General features: G+C 39.3%; 3 protein-coding genes across 4 annotated transcripts; 2 read left to right on the top strand and 1 right to left on the bottom strand.

Moving 5' to 3' along the window:
* Nucleotides 1-930: 930 nt before the first annotated feature.
* Nucleotides 931-8,405, top strand: si:dkey-222f2.1 (intermediate filament protein ON3). Of its 2 annotated transcripts, XM_026932522.3 has the most exons (10): nucleotides 932-1,457; nucleotides 2,760-2,968; nucleotides 3,267-3,327; nucleotides 4,898-4,993; nucleotides 5,262-5,426; nucleotides 5,693-5,818; nucleotides 7,153-7,373; nucleotides 7,517-7,563; nucleotides 7,901-7,971; nucleotides 8,125-8,405. In XM_026932522.3, exons 1-9 carry the CDS (start codon nucleotides 1,164-1,166, stop codon nucleotides 7,924-7,926), a joined length of 1,245 nt encoding a protein of 414 aa, XP_026788323.1. In that variant the 5' UTR covers nucleotides 932-1,163; the 3' UTR covers nucleotides 7,927-7,971; nucleotides 8,125-8,405. The 2 variants fall into 2 exon arrangements, with proteins under 2 accessions (XP_026788322.1, XP_026788323.1); XM_026932521.3 differs by lacking the exon at nucleotides 7,901-7,971 and having other exon boundaries at nucleotides 931-1,457.
* Nucleotides 8,406-8,890: 485 nt separating this feature from the next.
* On the bottom strand, nucleotides 8,891-13,373 carry LOC113537860 (pre-miRNA 5'-monophosphate methyltransferase). Its single transcript, XM_026932527.3, has 2 exons — nucleotides 12,594-13,373; nucleotides 8,891-11,454 (listed from the first exon to the last, which is right to left on the bottom strand). Exons 1-2 carry the CDS (start codon nucleotides 12,810-12,812, stop codon nucleotides 10,900-10,902), a joined length of 774 nt encoding a protein of 257 aa, XP_026788328.1. The 5' UTR covers nucleotides 12,813-13,373; the 3' UTR covers nucleotides 8,891-10,899.
* Nucleotides 13,374-13,447: 74 nt separating this feature from the next.
* Nucleotides 13,448-15,777, top strand: LOC113537859 (cytochrome c oxidase assembly protein COX14 homolog). Its single transcript, XM_034314037.2, has 2 exons — nucleotides 13,448-13,793; nucleotides 15,396-15,777. The coding sequence occupies exon 2, from the start codon at nucleotides 15,406-15,408 to the stop codon at nucleotides 15,586-15,588; it is 183 nt and encodes a 60-aa protein (XP_034169928.1). The 5' UTR covers nucleotides 13,448-13,793; nucleotides 15,396-15,405; the 3' UTR covers nucleotides 15,589-15,777.
* The last annotated feature ends 210 nt before the right edge of the window (nucleotides 15,778-15,987 follow it).

Genomic DNA, 15,987 nt, shown 5'->3' with positions numbered 1-15,987 from the left:
ACAGGTCAGAGGAGAATGGCCAGACTTGTTTAAGCTGACAGGAAGTCTACAGTAACCCAAATACCCAGCAGAAGACCATATCAGGTTCCAATAACATCAGCCAAGAACAGGAATGAGGCTACAGTGGGCACAGGCTCACCGATACTGGACAGTTGAAGATTGGAAAAATGTCATCTGGTATATAGGTGTGTTTACAGGCTTAAACCTACATGACCTGGATTCATTCATTCATTCATCCTGCTCATGGTGAATACGGAGCCAAGCCTGGGAACACTGGGCATGAGGCAGGAATACACCCTGAATGGGACGCTGGTCCATCACAGGGCAACACACACATTCACATAGTCATTCACATCTAGGGACAATTTAGCACAGCCAATTCATCTACAGGCCTGTTTATGGGGGGTTGGAGGAAACCAGAGAACTCCACATAGATACAGGGAGAACATGAGAAACTCCACACTGACAGTACCCATTGTGCCACTGTGAATCCCCCTCCCACAACAAATAACTAAATAATTAACTAAACTCTGCAGACCGATGTCCTATAATTAAGTTACTGGGCCCCTATTGTCAAGCATTTGTTTGCCGTCATTAGAAAGTAAGACTGTTCTTACCTACTGATCAGTTAATCTCAGTTAGATGACGTTCTTGATAAAATACATATTGTTGCCAGTTTAATAAGTACACCAATGTAGTAACTATCATCAGACTGGTATTCTGGTCACATCCCCATTTTGAATTTGCAACAATGATTCCCTGATCCTCTGTATTACTTTCAAATTATGTTATACAGTATAATACTGTTCTATTAGAGCTCAGTGGGGAGAGAGACAGAGAGAGAGAGAGAGAGAGAGAGAGAGAGAGAGAGAGAGAGAGAGAGAGAGCAGGAGTGGGTGTGTGTAAACTATGTGGCGGATATGGAGCGGAACTGGGTTAGTGTGCGCACTACCTGCTCCAGGGACAGAAGACGCATAGAGAGTAGACTGTCCAAGCACATTCATGTGCGCATGAGCGTCCAATGAAACAGGTTTTACAACATCTCTGTCACTCCACCCAAATCCTGGGATTTAAAAGGCCCACTCAGGTCAAGCCTGCTGCACTTCCACAGCATCTCCCATAGCATCCACAGATCGGCTCCATTCGTCCATTATTTCTTCACCATGAGTCTGAGGAGCAAGAGGATCAGTTCGAGCAGTTCTGTAAGGAGCAGTGGGAAGCTTGGCGGCTATGGCGGCTATAGCACTGGGTTTAGCACAATGTCCCTTGGAGCTTTGTCACCCAGCTTCAGCACCAGCAGCACCTACTTGGGCGCCCCCATAGCCAGTATCTCAGTCAACAAAAGCCTGCTGGCCCCCCTCAACCTGGATATCGACCCCAACATCCAGATGGTGCGCACTCATGAAAAAGAGCAGATGAAATCTCTTAACAACCGCTTTGCCTCCTTCATCGACAAGGTAAGACTTAGGCTATTGATCCAAGAGAGTAAAATGTGTCATTAAGGCAGTTACAGACATGAAGTGTTTTCTGGAATTTGTACAAAAGAATAGCAAGTAGGTACCCTAATGAAGTTTGGTCTACAAGTCTACAAGGTGGACAATACCTTTCTTTGCTTTATATCACCGACATTTCTACCGAAAACAACACATGGTTTAAAGGGCTGCTTCACAAAGGTGGTATTGTACTTCAGGACTGTGACGCCAAAGTTGGAGTGAAATTGTTGACCCCATTCCTTTTTAAAAGGATACTTAGTTCTAGACATCTAAGAAGCCCAAGTGTTCTCAGACAAGAGCGATTTGCTTGACACTATTGGAAAGCACATGAAAACGATAGTTGAGCTTTAGCACCACGGCCCTTTTCTCTAAAGCTGGACTGTAACCTGATAAAAAAAAAACAGGTCAGGCTTGGCCAAGTCACCTAAGACACCACTATCCCTGAGAGTATGAAGAGAACCTTTGTGTGCTTGGGGACAATGGCAACCCAATCCCATGGGCCCCCTGGACTGAAACAGAGACTTTTACTGATACTAGTTAGGGGCAAAGGGGGTCTCTAAATACTGGCCTCAGATCAGTGTTCGACAAGAATGAGATTAGGTTTGAAGAGAGGTGGCTGATCTATGTGCATGCCTTGTCCATCTAGCACTGCCACGCAAGTAACTGAGGGATAATGTTGCTCCATTAGTGTCACTAGCCTGGCACAACGGTCATAAATTAAACCAGTCATTGATATGTGCAATGGACCAATGCACCAAAGAACCTTTAATTATCCCTTTAAAACCAAAAATTCCACAGAATCAAGCTTCTTTAGGAACAGGAGACAAACATCAATAACAGATGATGTACACTACTACTAGTAAGAGTGACACATTGATGAAGTGTAAATTACAAGTCTATTAGTATGGTAAATAACATATATATTTAATTTTAAAGTCTCAACCACCTACACCTAATGACCTATACAAAATGTAACCAGAGTTGGGAATCCATGCATCTTTGATCTGTTTGGCACCATGCCGGACTTTATCTTTCAGTAAGGCTATAAGATACTACTGATAATAACAGGCCTTGGGGGAAACAATGAGTCTTTTTGTTTCTGCATGGAGTAACATAGCAAGAAGAACTGTTTGGGTTTTTTTGTGGCTCGTTTTTGGATCACTTCCTAATTCTAGTACACATTCCTTCCAAAAATGAAATATGAACCTAGAGTCAAATCCCAAAAGGTTTCACCATATCTTCTTTGGTATTTATTTCCATCCACAGGTGAGGTTTCTGGAGCAGCAGAACAAAATGTTGGAGACCAAGTGGGAAGTTCTGCAGAGTCAGACCCCAGGCAGGTCTAACATTGAGCCCATGTTTGAAGCCTATATGGCCAACCTGCGCAGACAGCTTGATGTGGTCAACAATGACAAAATCAAGCTGGATGGAGAGCTGAGGAACATGCAGGGACTGGTGGAAGACTTCAAGCACAAGTATGGTTCTCAAATAAAAATAACAAGAACTAAAAATGTAGGAGTATTAGGTTTGAAGTTGAGTTATAGAAATACTGCTTGAAATAAAATAAAATAAAATACTGGTATTGGAATACTGAACCGTAATCTATGGAAATCCATCCGATGATCTAAATTATATTAAGATTCTTTTAAACATATGAAACATATGAAAGATGTCCTAACAGTCTATGCAAAAAGATATTTCTCTTGTGTCTTGCATAACAGACTAGCTCTGTATCTACAGTAATCCCTTCCATTTCTGTTGGCTTTGACTCAGGTACGAGGAAGAGATCAACAAGAGAAACAACCTAGAGAATGACTTTGTAATTCTGAAAAAGGTTTGATTCCACTACTGTCTTCTCAGGGAACACATTAGGACAATAGAGGCTTTTATGCACTTTAGGTCTGATTCCACTACAGTGGGCCACTGGATAAATTAGGCATCAAGGGACAAGAGTAAACACTACAGGCTGATCCAGCCTGCTTTACCCAAAGGATTCAACAAAAGAGGCACAGTAAAAAGGTCCCATAGATGAATATTTATAAACGCTGAACCTATGAATATTATATCTTTTCGAACAAAAACCCGGGTGGGGTTAGAATGATATATCCAAGGGATGCCAAAAGAACACATATTGCCTGTGGTAATACAATGGTAATCCAATCCAAAATGTCATTCCTTACTGCATGACAAGGATACACGTGACGCTTCTAGGATTACACATTACAATAGCTAATATTTCCACATCTGTAATGGCTAATGTTAAAAATCTTAAGACATAAGGTCACATTTAGACATAAGGTCAAAACACACACAGATATGTTCAAATATTTTTAGTCTCCAATGCAAGTGATCTATATTACTAATGCAAAAAGCATTTAAATGATTCTGTCTCATTTAAAAACTAACATAGTGATTGCATTATTTTATTAGCTGTAAATGTAGCTGTAACTGAGAGTAGCTTTGGAGAGAAGTTGCTGAACTAGGTCACTTGTCTCTCAAATGCTGTAACACAAGTACCTGAGGGATCATGTTGCTTCATTAGTGTCACTAGCCTCCTACAACAGCCGGCTCTGTAGCTTTTAACATGTACGGTGGACCAATAAGTACCTTTAATTATCCCCTTACAACCAATAATTACACAGAATTAAGTTTAGTCTTGAAGTAATAAGTGTACGTTTGTCATGAGGTACAACAAAAAAGCTCATATGGATAAATATACAGGCTTATTAGCAAAGAAAATTACATGGGTGTTTGATTTCATAGCCTGAAGAACTACTTGTTTCGCTACAAAATATAAATGTGGGAATGTATGTAGCTTTGGTCTTCCAGACACCACAACCAGACATTTAATGTATGAGATGTGATAAATGTTGCTTTTGATAATAAGAGCCCTCATGGGAAACAGTAAAAATACAAACCCCTTCCTGTCCAACATGCTGAACTATCTACTGCTAAATGGCACAGAAATAGTTATTAATGTTATCAAATTGATCTTACACTGATCACTGCCTTACATCAGTGGATTTCATCCAGTTTTTCAGCTCCATACAGTCCACAGATTTGCTGTCTCCCAGCTCCCAACATGCCTTTGGGAATGCTGAACAGAAACGGCTGCATGTAGAAGAACATCTGATCTCACTTGTCTGATCCATTGGTATATGTCTACAAATGATTGATAAGTTTTATCAGGTGTGCTCTTGCTTCATTGCAATGAAAACCTGCAGGATAAAGGTTGAAACAATGGTAGTAGAGGTGTTCTGGGAGAGCAAAAGACCCTGAAAACTGTACTAGAAACCACTATATTTAATACATTTATCAGGTAATATTAAACCAATATTGGGCCACAGAAAGATACTGTGTCTTTAACCTGAAGACAGGTCTACAGATTAATGAATTGTTTTTAGGATGTAGACTCTGCATACCTGGTGAAAGCCGATCTTGAAGACAAAGTGGGTGCTCTGACTGATGAGATCAACTTCCTCAAGACTATTTACGATGAGGTAACACCACTGCCTCTGGCTTGCTAACTAGGGTTATAAGTCTACATCCAGATTTCTGTACTGTGCTTTGTAACAATGACTAATATTAAAAGAGCTATACAAATAAATCACAATTGGACTGAATTGAAAAGTAAAGACCTTTGTTTGGATTATTCTAGTATTATGTCTAGAAAAAGATGTGCATAGATATAGAAGTTAGCACACCTGGAAGTAGGTAGCATAGGTAGGTTGTGAGAACAGTGCTTGCATTTTTTACTTGTTGATGCAGGAGCTGCGTGAGATGCAGGCCAGCATCAAGGACACCTCCGTCATAGTGCAGATGGACAACTCACGCAACCTCAACATGGACCAGATAGTGGCTGAGGTCAAGGTCCAATATGAGGAGATCGCAGCCAAGAGCCGTGAAGAAGCTGAGGCCTGGTACAAGTCTAAGGTATGAAGATCTCCGAGTAGTAGACTCTGTGAGAATTATGTGAATTCTGATAGAATTATACACTATACAGTAAGACAAATGCCTCTTACTTATTCTTATACCACTACCAGTTGATGGTATTGAAACGTACTGTACATTCACACAGCTTTATGGGTACCATTCATATTTTACAAAGTAAAGAATTTTAACATGATTATGCCACTTAATGTGCAGTTATTGCTACATACATTGGAGATATCCAGCACATGTTTGTGTTATTTCTCCAGTATGACCAGATGGCCAGCCAGGCCACACAGTACGGGAACGAGCTGAGGAACACCAAGGCTGAGATCGCTGAGCTCAACCGCATGATCAGCCGTCTGCAAAGCGAAATTGAGTCCATCAAGGCCCAGGTAAATATCACGTGACACAATGACTACATTTATATGCACATCAAATTCCATTTAAGGTCTATATTCGGGTTGTAGCCATATTCCAAATACGATGTGTATATGCGTACAGGTTTCCAATTAAAACAGGCATATTAAAGGGGTGGAAATAGGAATTTGGGGAATCAGAGTACTGTCTTGATCTGAATCAGGCAATCAGATTGCAGCATTTATTTACTAATTAAAATATTGCCAAATTCCGATTAATATTAGAATATTGCTAAATTAGTATGGAGTTTGACCAGAGCAGGAAGTCTTGGACCTTCCATTGAAGAATTAATCCTTTCAAGTCACTACAACAATTCTCACTTCATTCTTCATCTGCCTGGTAAAGAAGTCCACTTCAACAGTTAACCTCACACTTGATTTCATAAAAAGTTTTTTTTAATGTTTAAACATTTTTAGGGGAATTCATCTAAGTTAATAGTCCAGTCAAAGACACACCATGCAGTACTGGCTTACCAGAAGAAGAGGCATTTCTAATTTCAATGGAAAACCTTTTTTGGCAAAATGTCACATCAAGAAATGTATTATTCAGTATATGCAAAACTATATTTAGAACACATTTTGGTCTTTAGAACACATTTTGGGTTATTTTCTATTTGTAGGCTGTCAAACAAAGTGGGGGCAGAGTATTGGGTATTCAGGGTATTTAAATGTCACTACTGAACAATGGTAGCAGATGTGGGAAAATAACTTTTTTAACCCTCCTCAAACCTGTAGATCTTGAATGTGAGAAGTGTGAAAAATAAATAAAAGGAATTCATCCATTTATTAACAACTTTATCCTGGTCAGGGTCGCAGGTGAACCAAAGCCAATGCTGGGAACACTGGGTGCGACGAGGCAGGAATATATCAGTCAATCTTAGGGCACTATGAACACACACGTTCACACACTCATTCACCCCTAGCAAAGTCAATCCACCTACCAGCATGTTTTTGGGAAATGGGACGAAACCAGAGAACACTTTGAAATCATGGGGTGAACATGCACAGAAACACCACACAGACAGTAACCTGAGCTCAGGATCAAACCAAGGACCCTGGTGGTATAAGTTGCCAATGCTATACACTGTGCCAATGTGCTACCCCATTAGCAGTTGAAAACTTTAAAAAGTGGACAACAGTTGTAAGACTTGTTCAAAATGTGAGTAGGTTTTGCCTCTCTCTCTGTTTGATATATATATATATATATATATATATATATATATATATATATATATATATATATATATATATATATATATATATAAATATATATATAAATAAATTAAACTGGATAACACCCTTGCTCCCAGCGCACTAACATGGAGAACCAGATCGCAGAGGCAGAGGAGCGTGGCGAGCTGACCGTGAAGGATGCCAAAGCTCGTATCAGAGACCTGGAGGAGGCGCTGCAGAGAGCCAAGCAGGACATGGCACGCCAGCTGCGGGAGTACCAGGAGCTCATGAACGTCAAGCTGGCACTGGATATCGAGATTGCCACTTATAGGAAGCTGCTGGAGGGCGAGGAGGACAGGTGAGGACCTGAGACGGCTCATGGAGATCTTTCCAACATAGCATGTCTGAAGTTAGAGATGGGCTCAGGTAATATTACCACACCTGAAAAGTTTGAAAGTGTAATTGTATTCTTTTTTTTTTTTTTTTTTTTTTTTTTTAAAGAATTGGACAGCAGGCCGTTGTCAACATTCAATCCATCCCCAGTTACAGTGAGTATCAAGCTTTACAAGTAGTATAAGTCATGTAGAGACTTGACTATTAAACAAGTAGATTTGGCAAAATTGAATTTTCTGCAAATGGAAGGTGGAAAGAAGTGTTGGTTTTTGTCTACAGTTGCTAACAAATTTATAGCTTTAGACACAGTTTAGACACACTCACCTCAAAAGACGCTGTTTGGCTCAGTAATGAGACTTCTACACAAACAGCAATAAGATTATAATATCTATGTACTTGAAAAAATACATATTAAATGACATACTGTGTTGCTTCATGATGGTTAGTACTTGTGTCTTTAGCTCTGCGATGTCCTTTTGTCCATTTTTATAGATAACAGTGTGTCATACAGAGTCTGAAACCACATAAGCAAGTTGGTTTGAGATCACTAAAGATATTTTGAGGTGAGTGTGTTTGCATGATGCTAAACCCAAGGCTAGAAGCTTCCCATAAAAGTAGCAACAGTAGCCTTGCAGCTTTAGCACAAAGGGGGAAAACTGTAATTTATTTATTTTTTTTGCATGAAACATAATTATCTCTTTTTTTTTAAATTCCAGGCTCCAAAGGAATGAACGGCTACCAGCAGTTCAGCTCTCCATCCCCTAAACTACTGATCAAAACCACCGAGGTTAGAGACAACACCAGATTCAGTACACACTGAAGTGTCAGTATAAAATATGATATCAAATAGCTTAAAGAAACTGTTGTAAAACTAACTGTAGGTTCATTTTACGTTACAGTTATTACAAGAAACTATAGCTATATGCATTTTCTGTATCAATAAAGATGTTATAAACTTGATATAGTACTCTAGCAATTAAAGCGTTACGAAAAACAACATAGTGACCCGCATCTTTTATTATATGTAAGTAAAATAAGTACACCTTTATTTTTATTCATTCTTTCCACTGAATCTCTTAATGCTTAATTAAGAGATGTTTACTTACAAAATCACAACACCTTATTCACAATCGCAACTAAGCATTTGGTCATATTGCGATATTAGGGCATTATCATGAACTTGGAATACGTGACATTAAAGGAACAGTTTTTAACTGATTTTTCACGTACCTAGGTCAATCATCCAAGACATCTGGTGTCTAATCTTTTGTTAAAGTTCTGCATTTGAGCTAAGAGACTAATGTACCTGGGTCATTTCTTATCCCGTGAACACACCCTGGATGGACACCATTCACGCACACATGTACGCTCTTTCACACCTAGGGATAATTTAGAGACGCCAATACATGTACCTAAGGGCTAAACCAGGGATCCTGGAGCTGTTAGGTGCCAGTGAGCCACCCTCTGATATTAACTACAAAAAATGATTTCAGACTGTTTTTAAATGATTTCAGACAGTTTTATATAAGCAAATATGTTAACAAAAAAAATGTACATTATTTGTTTTTAACCCCAGTGTATTCAGTATGTTTCTATTTCCTTATGGTCAGACCAAAGGAGCGGTTTCCTTCACAACTAGTGGAGTATTCCTTCCTGGGTGCTCTCTTTTTTTTTTGCCACAGTCATCACCCTGTGTCCATGACCTCACATGGGTAGCCAATAAAAGTTCACTTTTAAAGTTTTCTTGTGACAGTCTGCAACTTCCACTCCTACATATTCTAGCATTTTCAGCAAAATTACACAGGAAATTACTAATTAATTAAATCCTTTTTACCACATTATTTTAACCGATACACTAGATAATTCTGAGTCCATATTTACAGCCTTTTAGCTTCCACATGTCTCTGTTAGGCTGTGTGTTACTTTGCTGGCAGGATTTGCCTCCACTTGTCCACTTAGAGACAGAAGGCTCAATGCAAAACAATACATAGTTCTTCCAACTGATTAGCTTTATCCTATGATGAAACATATCGAGCCTGATGGGGGTGGTGTCTTCCAGGATGACTCCGCCCAGGGCACTAGAGCTCACTGAATGGTTGATGAGGATGAAAATGATATGAATTATATGCTATGGCCTTCACAGTCACCGGGTCTCGACCTAATTGAACACCTATGAGAGATTCTGGAGCGACGTGTTAGACAGCGCTCTCCACCACCATCACCAAATTTTGGAAGAACATTGCTCATACAGTGTTCCAGCACAGTTTCAGAGACTTGTAGAATCTGCACCAATGTGCTCTGAAGCTGTTCTGACACCTCAACCTTACCCAGACACTTTATGCAGCTTTTTACTTTCATTTGTTACCTGTCTATATTTGCCTATCTCAGTTCCTGCTGGGGCAGGATCATGGCAAGTTTCCTCATTTTCAACAAAACACACAAAAGCTCCTTGAGTAAGAGTTCCCCCTTGTGGAGAATCTTTCACCTGAAAAACATGAGTGAGTTACAACAGGGGTTCTTAAACAGACAGGGATTCCTTTAACTATAATATAAATTCCACACATCTGTTCCAATACACAATTATTTTACAAGCATAATTCAAATATTTAAATATTAGGCTCATTATTTAAATGTATTAAAATGAGGCATACAGCAGTTTTTCCCCACTCACTGAACACATTTTATTATAATTATCATTACGTCCAACATGACATTGTTTATAGCCATTACTGACAGCAGCCTGTATATATTTATTTATAACCCCAGAGTTATCTCATAGTCCCACTATGAGAACCACTGAGTTACAAGACTTCACTAAAGTTCAATGTGTCAAGAGATAATTCAATTCAATTTTATTTGTATAGCACCTTTAACCATAGACATGATCACAGCAGCTTTACAGAAATCCTGGTGTAGATTTGGATCCCTCGTGAGCTAGCCAGAGGTTACAGAGGCAAGGAAAAACTCCCTGAGAAGTCATGAGGAAGAAACCTTGAGAGGAATCAGACTCAAAAGGGAACGCAACCTCTTCTCGGTGACACCAGATAGTGGGATTAAAAATTCTTACACTTCTACCACTGTATACTATAAAGTCAAACAGTATTGTGTATTTACAGTAAGTGTATTTTATGGATGTTCAGTATGAACAGATTGTGAATAAGAGTCCTGGGATGAGAACTGCACAGTGTATATGATTACAGGAGGTACAAGTCTATAGTATCAAGGTAGCAAGGAGTCTTGGGTATAAATGTTGTAAAATGTAAAATGTTTTGGGAAGTGTTCATGTGAGACCATCCCCAACAGAGTGAGTGCAATTCCTTTATTTTGTAACTTTTCATTTAAAAAGGAGTCTACAATGACTCTTTGAAAAGTCTTGTGTCTTGACACAATAGTAGTTTATGATAGGATTTAATTGGTTATGCACCAGAATGAATGACATCATTTCTGCTAATTGAAAATTAAGGCTTACTGCTTTCTCTTCTGGTCACTAATTATCGCCTCTTGAACAACAAAAGGCTCCGGTCCCACGATGTACTACCGAAACTCTGAACCAGCTCCATTCCACACTTCTTTTCTAAATGCTCTTTAGCGTGAGCTGCCATATCCCCACGGATCTCCAGAGTCTTAAAGTGGTCGAAGTCTCTGCGTCCGAGTTTTCGTAACCGCCGAGCAGCCGAGCGGTAACATTTCCACGGCTGTGCCTCCAGTAACAGGCACTCGCAGACAGAGGCGAGCCGTGAGAGGAAAGCTAATAAGGCAGCATCTCCGTGGTTCAGGTGAACCCACATCGTCACAGCAAAACAGGAACACAGGTGAAAGTGACTGCGTCCAAACTTCTCCAGATAGGAGGTAAGTTCAGTGTGGCTCTCCTCCCTGGTAATATCAAGGGGAATGAACTGAACATTTTGGGGGAATGGGTTAGAGTTCTGAGCTCGTAGGATTAAGTCCTGGTCCAGGTCAAATCCAAGTAGGTAAAATCTTTTGGAAGAATCACTTCCGGGTGGCTGATCTTGAAGAAGATGCTTATACAGTGCAATAGATAAGTCCTGGTAAAGAGCAACAATGGAGGTGAAAAAGATCAGCATGGCAGTTTGTAGTTTACTTCAACAATGTATACAAGTAGCCTCTCACACACAGGTACAGGTACAATTTTTTTTTTTTTAAGGAAATGAGCTGTAAGTGTTACTGAGCATCTTGCAGAAGCAGCCACAGTTCTTCTGGAGAGTTTGACTGTCACACTTGCTTGTTATTTTTTACAGCAAAACCCACCAGCCTTCATTATGTTTTTTTTTTTGTCTGAAAAGTGTCTCTTATGTAATCTGCTGCTTTCTTTACTGACATACAAAATTTTTCTGTAACCTTTAATTTTGTGCTGGAAAACCTATTTTTTGAAATCTAAAATGTTTTTGTACTGACATGATAATACAGAAGTCATAAAATAAAAATGTATAACAAAGTTTGTACTAAAAAAAATAGGGTGCCTATATATGTATATATATATATATATATATATATATATATATATATTTTTTTTTTTGTATATACACCTAATGTTGAAGATTAATGTTTTTAAACTTAATGTTTTTTTCTTATTCCAAAAGCTCTTTAAGACAATGCACTCTTTTTTTTCAGATTTTTTTGGACAAACTGCACTAATACAAATATCAAAACTCAGCAGTAATATTCAACACTTTCACTGATTTTGTACACGTTTGTACACTCTCAGCAATCCACAAGATGACAAGTGTAATGATGTCGGCAGTGTTATGAGCATGAAAGTTAAAGCTTCAGAAGCTGATCTGTTTATGAGGAAGTGAGAGAGCTGGGCAGACTGAAGGACTAAAGCACTGCTGCATCGCTCTCTTTAGGTAGAGATGGAGCAAGGCCTAACTGGCACCACCGTCAGCGGGCAAACACATGGTGGTCGAACAGCATCATGGTGGGGAATGTATGGTGGGGAATTCATTATCATTTTAATGAAAGTTTTAAAAAAAAATCAAGAAAAATAAAATCAAGACACAGTGTGAGGTTTGAGTTCTGTTTGTATTTTGTCTGGAAATTTGCATTCTCTGTAGAGCTTATTTGTGTCTGGGGATTTTTTGTTTGGTTATTATTAGTAAACAGAAAGAGAGAAACACTGATTTTATTATGGTATTGAGTTAGCTGTTGAGCTTTGCTTTCTCACCCCAGAGTTGCAGCCCACATCCAGCATCAGCACCGCCTCTGCGTCACTGGCCGGCTGACAGCCCACATCCTCCAGCAGTGTGCTCGGGATCAAACTGAGACGATTCTCTGGCGGATTAAATGTGTAATAATTTATAAAATTTCCATATGGAGCTGCACCAGGATCCTCTTTCTCCTCAGCTATTTCTGAACACGTGTGTTTATCGCTGGACGCCTCCATTTTGGTCCGTCTTCAAAATAATTCCGTCGGTGTTGCTTAATGCTACCTTCACGTGCTACCGCAATTGTCCTATTTCCCTCTTCTGAAGCGGGAATTACGGCTATGTCGTGTTCACTTGCTTTCGGAAAGAACATGAAACATGAGACGCCAGGTTCATTTATACATATGTCTTTTTCTTTCTTTCTTTTTTTTTCTTTTTTACTGTTATTTTGACACCATAACACACTTCACTCAGCTAGCTTGCTGAAGTTAATGGAATTTTGGTCAAATGCAAGCTATTTTCACGGTGTAAAAATGTACAACATGTACAGAATGGTTTCTAATGTAGTACATCAATGAATATGAGCAAAACGGCAAGCGCTAACAATTAGCCGCATTTAGAAAAATTAATAAAACCTGGCATTCAGGACAGAAACTGTTCTCTCCTCCACCATGTTGAAAGTTTAGTACTCTTTCCACCTCGGAAACTCGGGTATTAATATTATCTCCGAGTTTCGCAGTCGTAATTAAGACTTGAGGGGTCATTCAGGTGCAACTTCCTAGTGGGAAACTAATAATTACGATAATTCCGATGGCACTTGAAGGCAGCATTATCTCCGAGTTGAGAGGTCATTCATGCGCAACTTCCTAGTGAGAAACTAATATTCACGATAATTCCGACAGCACGTGAAGGTAGCATAATGGCGTAAAAAGTTTCTACTACTGGATTATGCGTAAAATAACAATTAAAATTGAAATTAAATCAATTGACGGGACATCTCAGAGATTACAGTTTCTTTAATGAAATTTCTTTAATGAAAGTTGGATAGTAGAGACGATCAAAATATATGTACGAATATATAAAACGCGTTGGTGACAATTGTCCCTTCTGGTTATCCGTAGTGTAATCAGGAAGTGGTGCAGGCGTAACTGGTTGACATTGAGCTTTCATAAAGGTGGTGTTTTAACCATCATTTGGAGTTAAATCGGATAAATAAACAGGTGAGTGGTGTTTCAAGATAATAATTTCTAGTTAGTTCTAGAAACTTAAATAAAAAGAGTTTATTTAATGCTAATTAAATTACAGCTCGTGCCTCAGATTCACACATAAACACGTTTACTCTCTAAGACGCTTAACATAAAGCATTTGGTCTTAAATTGTTACATTTTTCCTGAAAACAGAGCTTTATGGACACCAATACGATAGTTTATCTAGGAAAAAAAGTACAAACAATAGTATTGAAGATACTCTCGTTTTAATAGTTTGTCATGGTTAAATATTTTTGATGACTCAACCTGTACTAGTCTTGTGTTCATCCAATTACATGTCCAACGTATATGTCCCGCCCCCGGGGGCGTGTCTTGCTTTACAGTAGCTGTTTGTTAGCAGCAGACCTGGCTGTCTGTATGTTTGGCACGCATGCTATATATTTTTCTGTCTGTCTTTTGGTTGAGGAAAAAAAGTTGGAGTTTATCCATTTCTAAGAGGATGGAGTCTGTAGTTCCGTGCTTTGCGGTTCCGTGGCGCTTTTTGGAGGAATGTTTTACCAACATGGCTCGCTTCCATGCGAGATGTCTGGCATTACTACAGAAATACATGCCATCTCATCATCTAATATATTATCCACATTAAAGTTGCGATGAGAAATCTTCCAGAGTTGAAAAAAGGCTCTCACTAAACTCTTCTTCATATTTAGCAAGTTTTCAAATCTACTGACAGGTTTCTTTTTGTAGATTCAGCAGGGGTGTGGCATGTCTCAAACATTGCTGTTGTGTACATCATCAGTCAAGCACTTCAGCACGCCGTCACTCTGATTTACAGAAGCACATCAGGGCTCTTGAGCCGATTCATGGCGCCTGGTTATGCTTTAGCGTGTGGACATTAGATTAAGATGTGAACCAGGGAAGTTTTTCGATTCCTGGCCAGGGAACCAACCACAGCCACTGGGGTTGCACAAGACAATGCACTTCCAGTGGATAAAATAGGGGAGGGTTGCGTCAGGAAGGGCATCCGACATAAAAACTGTGCCAAATCACATACATGGACCAGTGATCTGCTGGGGAGCAGACGAAGAAGAAGAACAGCAATAATTATTATTTGGGCAGTTATCACCAAACATTAACTGGAAAACCTTTCATTAGATGAACTGTCCTAAAATAAGTATAGTGAAAAAATTGAGAAAAAGTTGAATTTTAAATAATGAGTCGTAAGACAATGAGTCTGTGGCTGAATCCAGCTCTTGGCTGTTATTTTCCAGCTTCAGTATTACTTGGGTTTTTGCAGACGGCTACACATGTAATAAATATTATGTCACAGAAGCAGGCTACACAGATCAAAATCTGGTCTCGGGTGTCATGTGTGCTCCGAAGTACAGATTCTGCATACAAAACAAAAAGAAAAAAAAGAAAGCAAAACACTATAAAACACTTATTATGTGATGTGTTAATGGCATAAAACGATGCTAATGGATTGGATGGGAAAATATGTCGAGTCAGTTTCGACCTCTATACAGATTTTTGAACTAACTTGAACTAAACATTCAGCAGGAAGGTCTCCAGGCACTTGGGCAGCCATAACTGAAGGTGTTTTTCTTTCCATTTTAGTGAGATCCCCATGCTGAGTACCAAGCGTCTAGCTGATGTGGGCTACCGCGTCTTCTCCGGGTCCATGATGCTGCTGACCCTGTACGGAGGCTACCTGTGCACCATGCGCGGCTACCGCTACATACAGAGACAGAAGCAGCTCCAACTGGCTGCACAGAATCAAAACACTGACCCTGAGATAATCAAGGACTGATCACCTGTTCATACAGGAATGGCTGGGTCTCATCTCCTCTTAGCTGGAGGAGGTGATGGCCATGGTGATGAGACCTCAACCACTTTCATGTATGGATGACGAATATATATCTAAATGCAGCGTAAAAATGTTACTTTTTTTGAACTTTGATTTATCTTTTGTAATATATTAAATGGTGTACAAATTAAACCTCTCGGTGACCTTTTCCTTATTGAACAGTTAACCATGGAACTGTCAATTGGAAGAAACAATTGAATGGTTTATCGTCATGCCTGGTAATCATTTAAAAATGAAGTCACCGGTGTGTCCTTGCTTTCATACGGAAAAAAACCATCACATTCCAGCCTCAAGAATTACTTAATTGATTATAGACGAAGTACAAATTCCAACTAGTCTGCT

This window comes from Pangasianodon hypophthalmus, chromosome 20 (genome assembly GCF_027358585.1).
Source record: "Pangasianodon hypophthalmus isolate fPanHyp1 chromosome 20, fPanHyp1.pri, whole genome shotgun sequence".
NCBI classification, from domain to species: domain Eukaryota; kingdom Metazoa; phylum Chordata; class Actinopteri; order Siluriformes; family Pangasiidae; genus Pangasianodon; species Pangasianodon hypophthalmus.
The sequence above is the reverse complement of the archived record's forward strand: the minus strand, read 5'-3'. Positions and strand labels throughout refer to the sequence as shown.

What these genes read in the sequence shown, in the direction of transcription:
- LOC113537860 (XM_026932527.3), bottom strand. Translation starts at nt 12,812, where the DNA reads ATGGAGGCGTCCAGCGATAAACACACGTGTTCAGAAATAGCTGAGGAG. An exon ending in ATGTGGGCTGCAACTCTGGG is followed by an intron (nt 11,455 to 12,593) that starts GTGAGAAAGCAA and finishes GCTCTTTACCAG; the next exon opens with GACTTATCTATTGCACTGTA.
- si:dkey-222f2.1 (XM_026932521.3), top strand. Translation starts at nt 1,164, where the DNA reads ATGAGTCTGAGGAGCAAGAGGATCAGTTCGAGCAGTTCTGTAAGGAGC. An exon ending in TTGAGTCCATCAAGGCCCAG is followed by an intron (nt 5,819 to 7,152) that starts GTAAATATCACG and finishes CCTTGCTCCCAG; the next exon opens with CGCACTAACATGGAGAACCA. An exon ending in TCAATCCATCCCCAGTTACA is followed by an intron (nt 7,564 to 8,124) that starts GTGAGTATCAAG and finishes TTTAAATTCCAG; the next exon opens with GCTCCAAAGGAATGAACGGC.
- LOC113537859 (XM_034314037.2), top strand. Translation starts at nt 15,406, where the DNA reads ATGCTGAGTACCAAGCGTCTAGCTGATGTGGGCTACCGCGTCTTCTCC.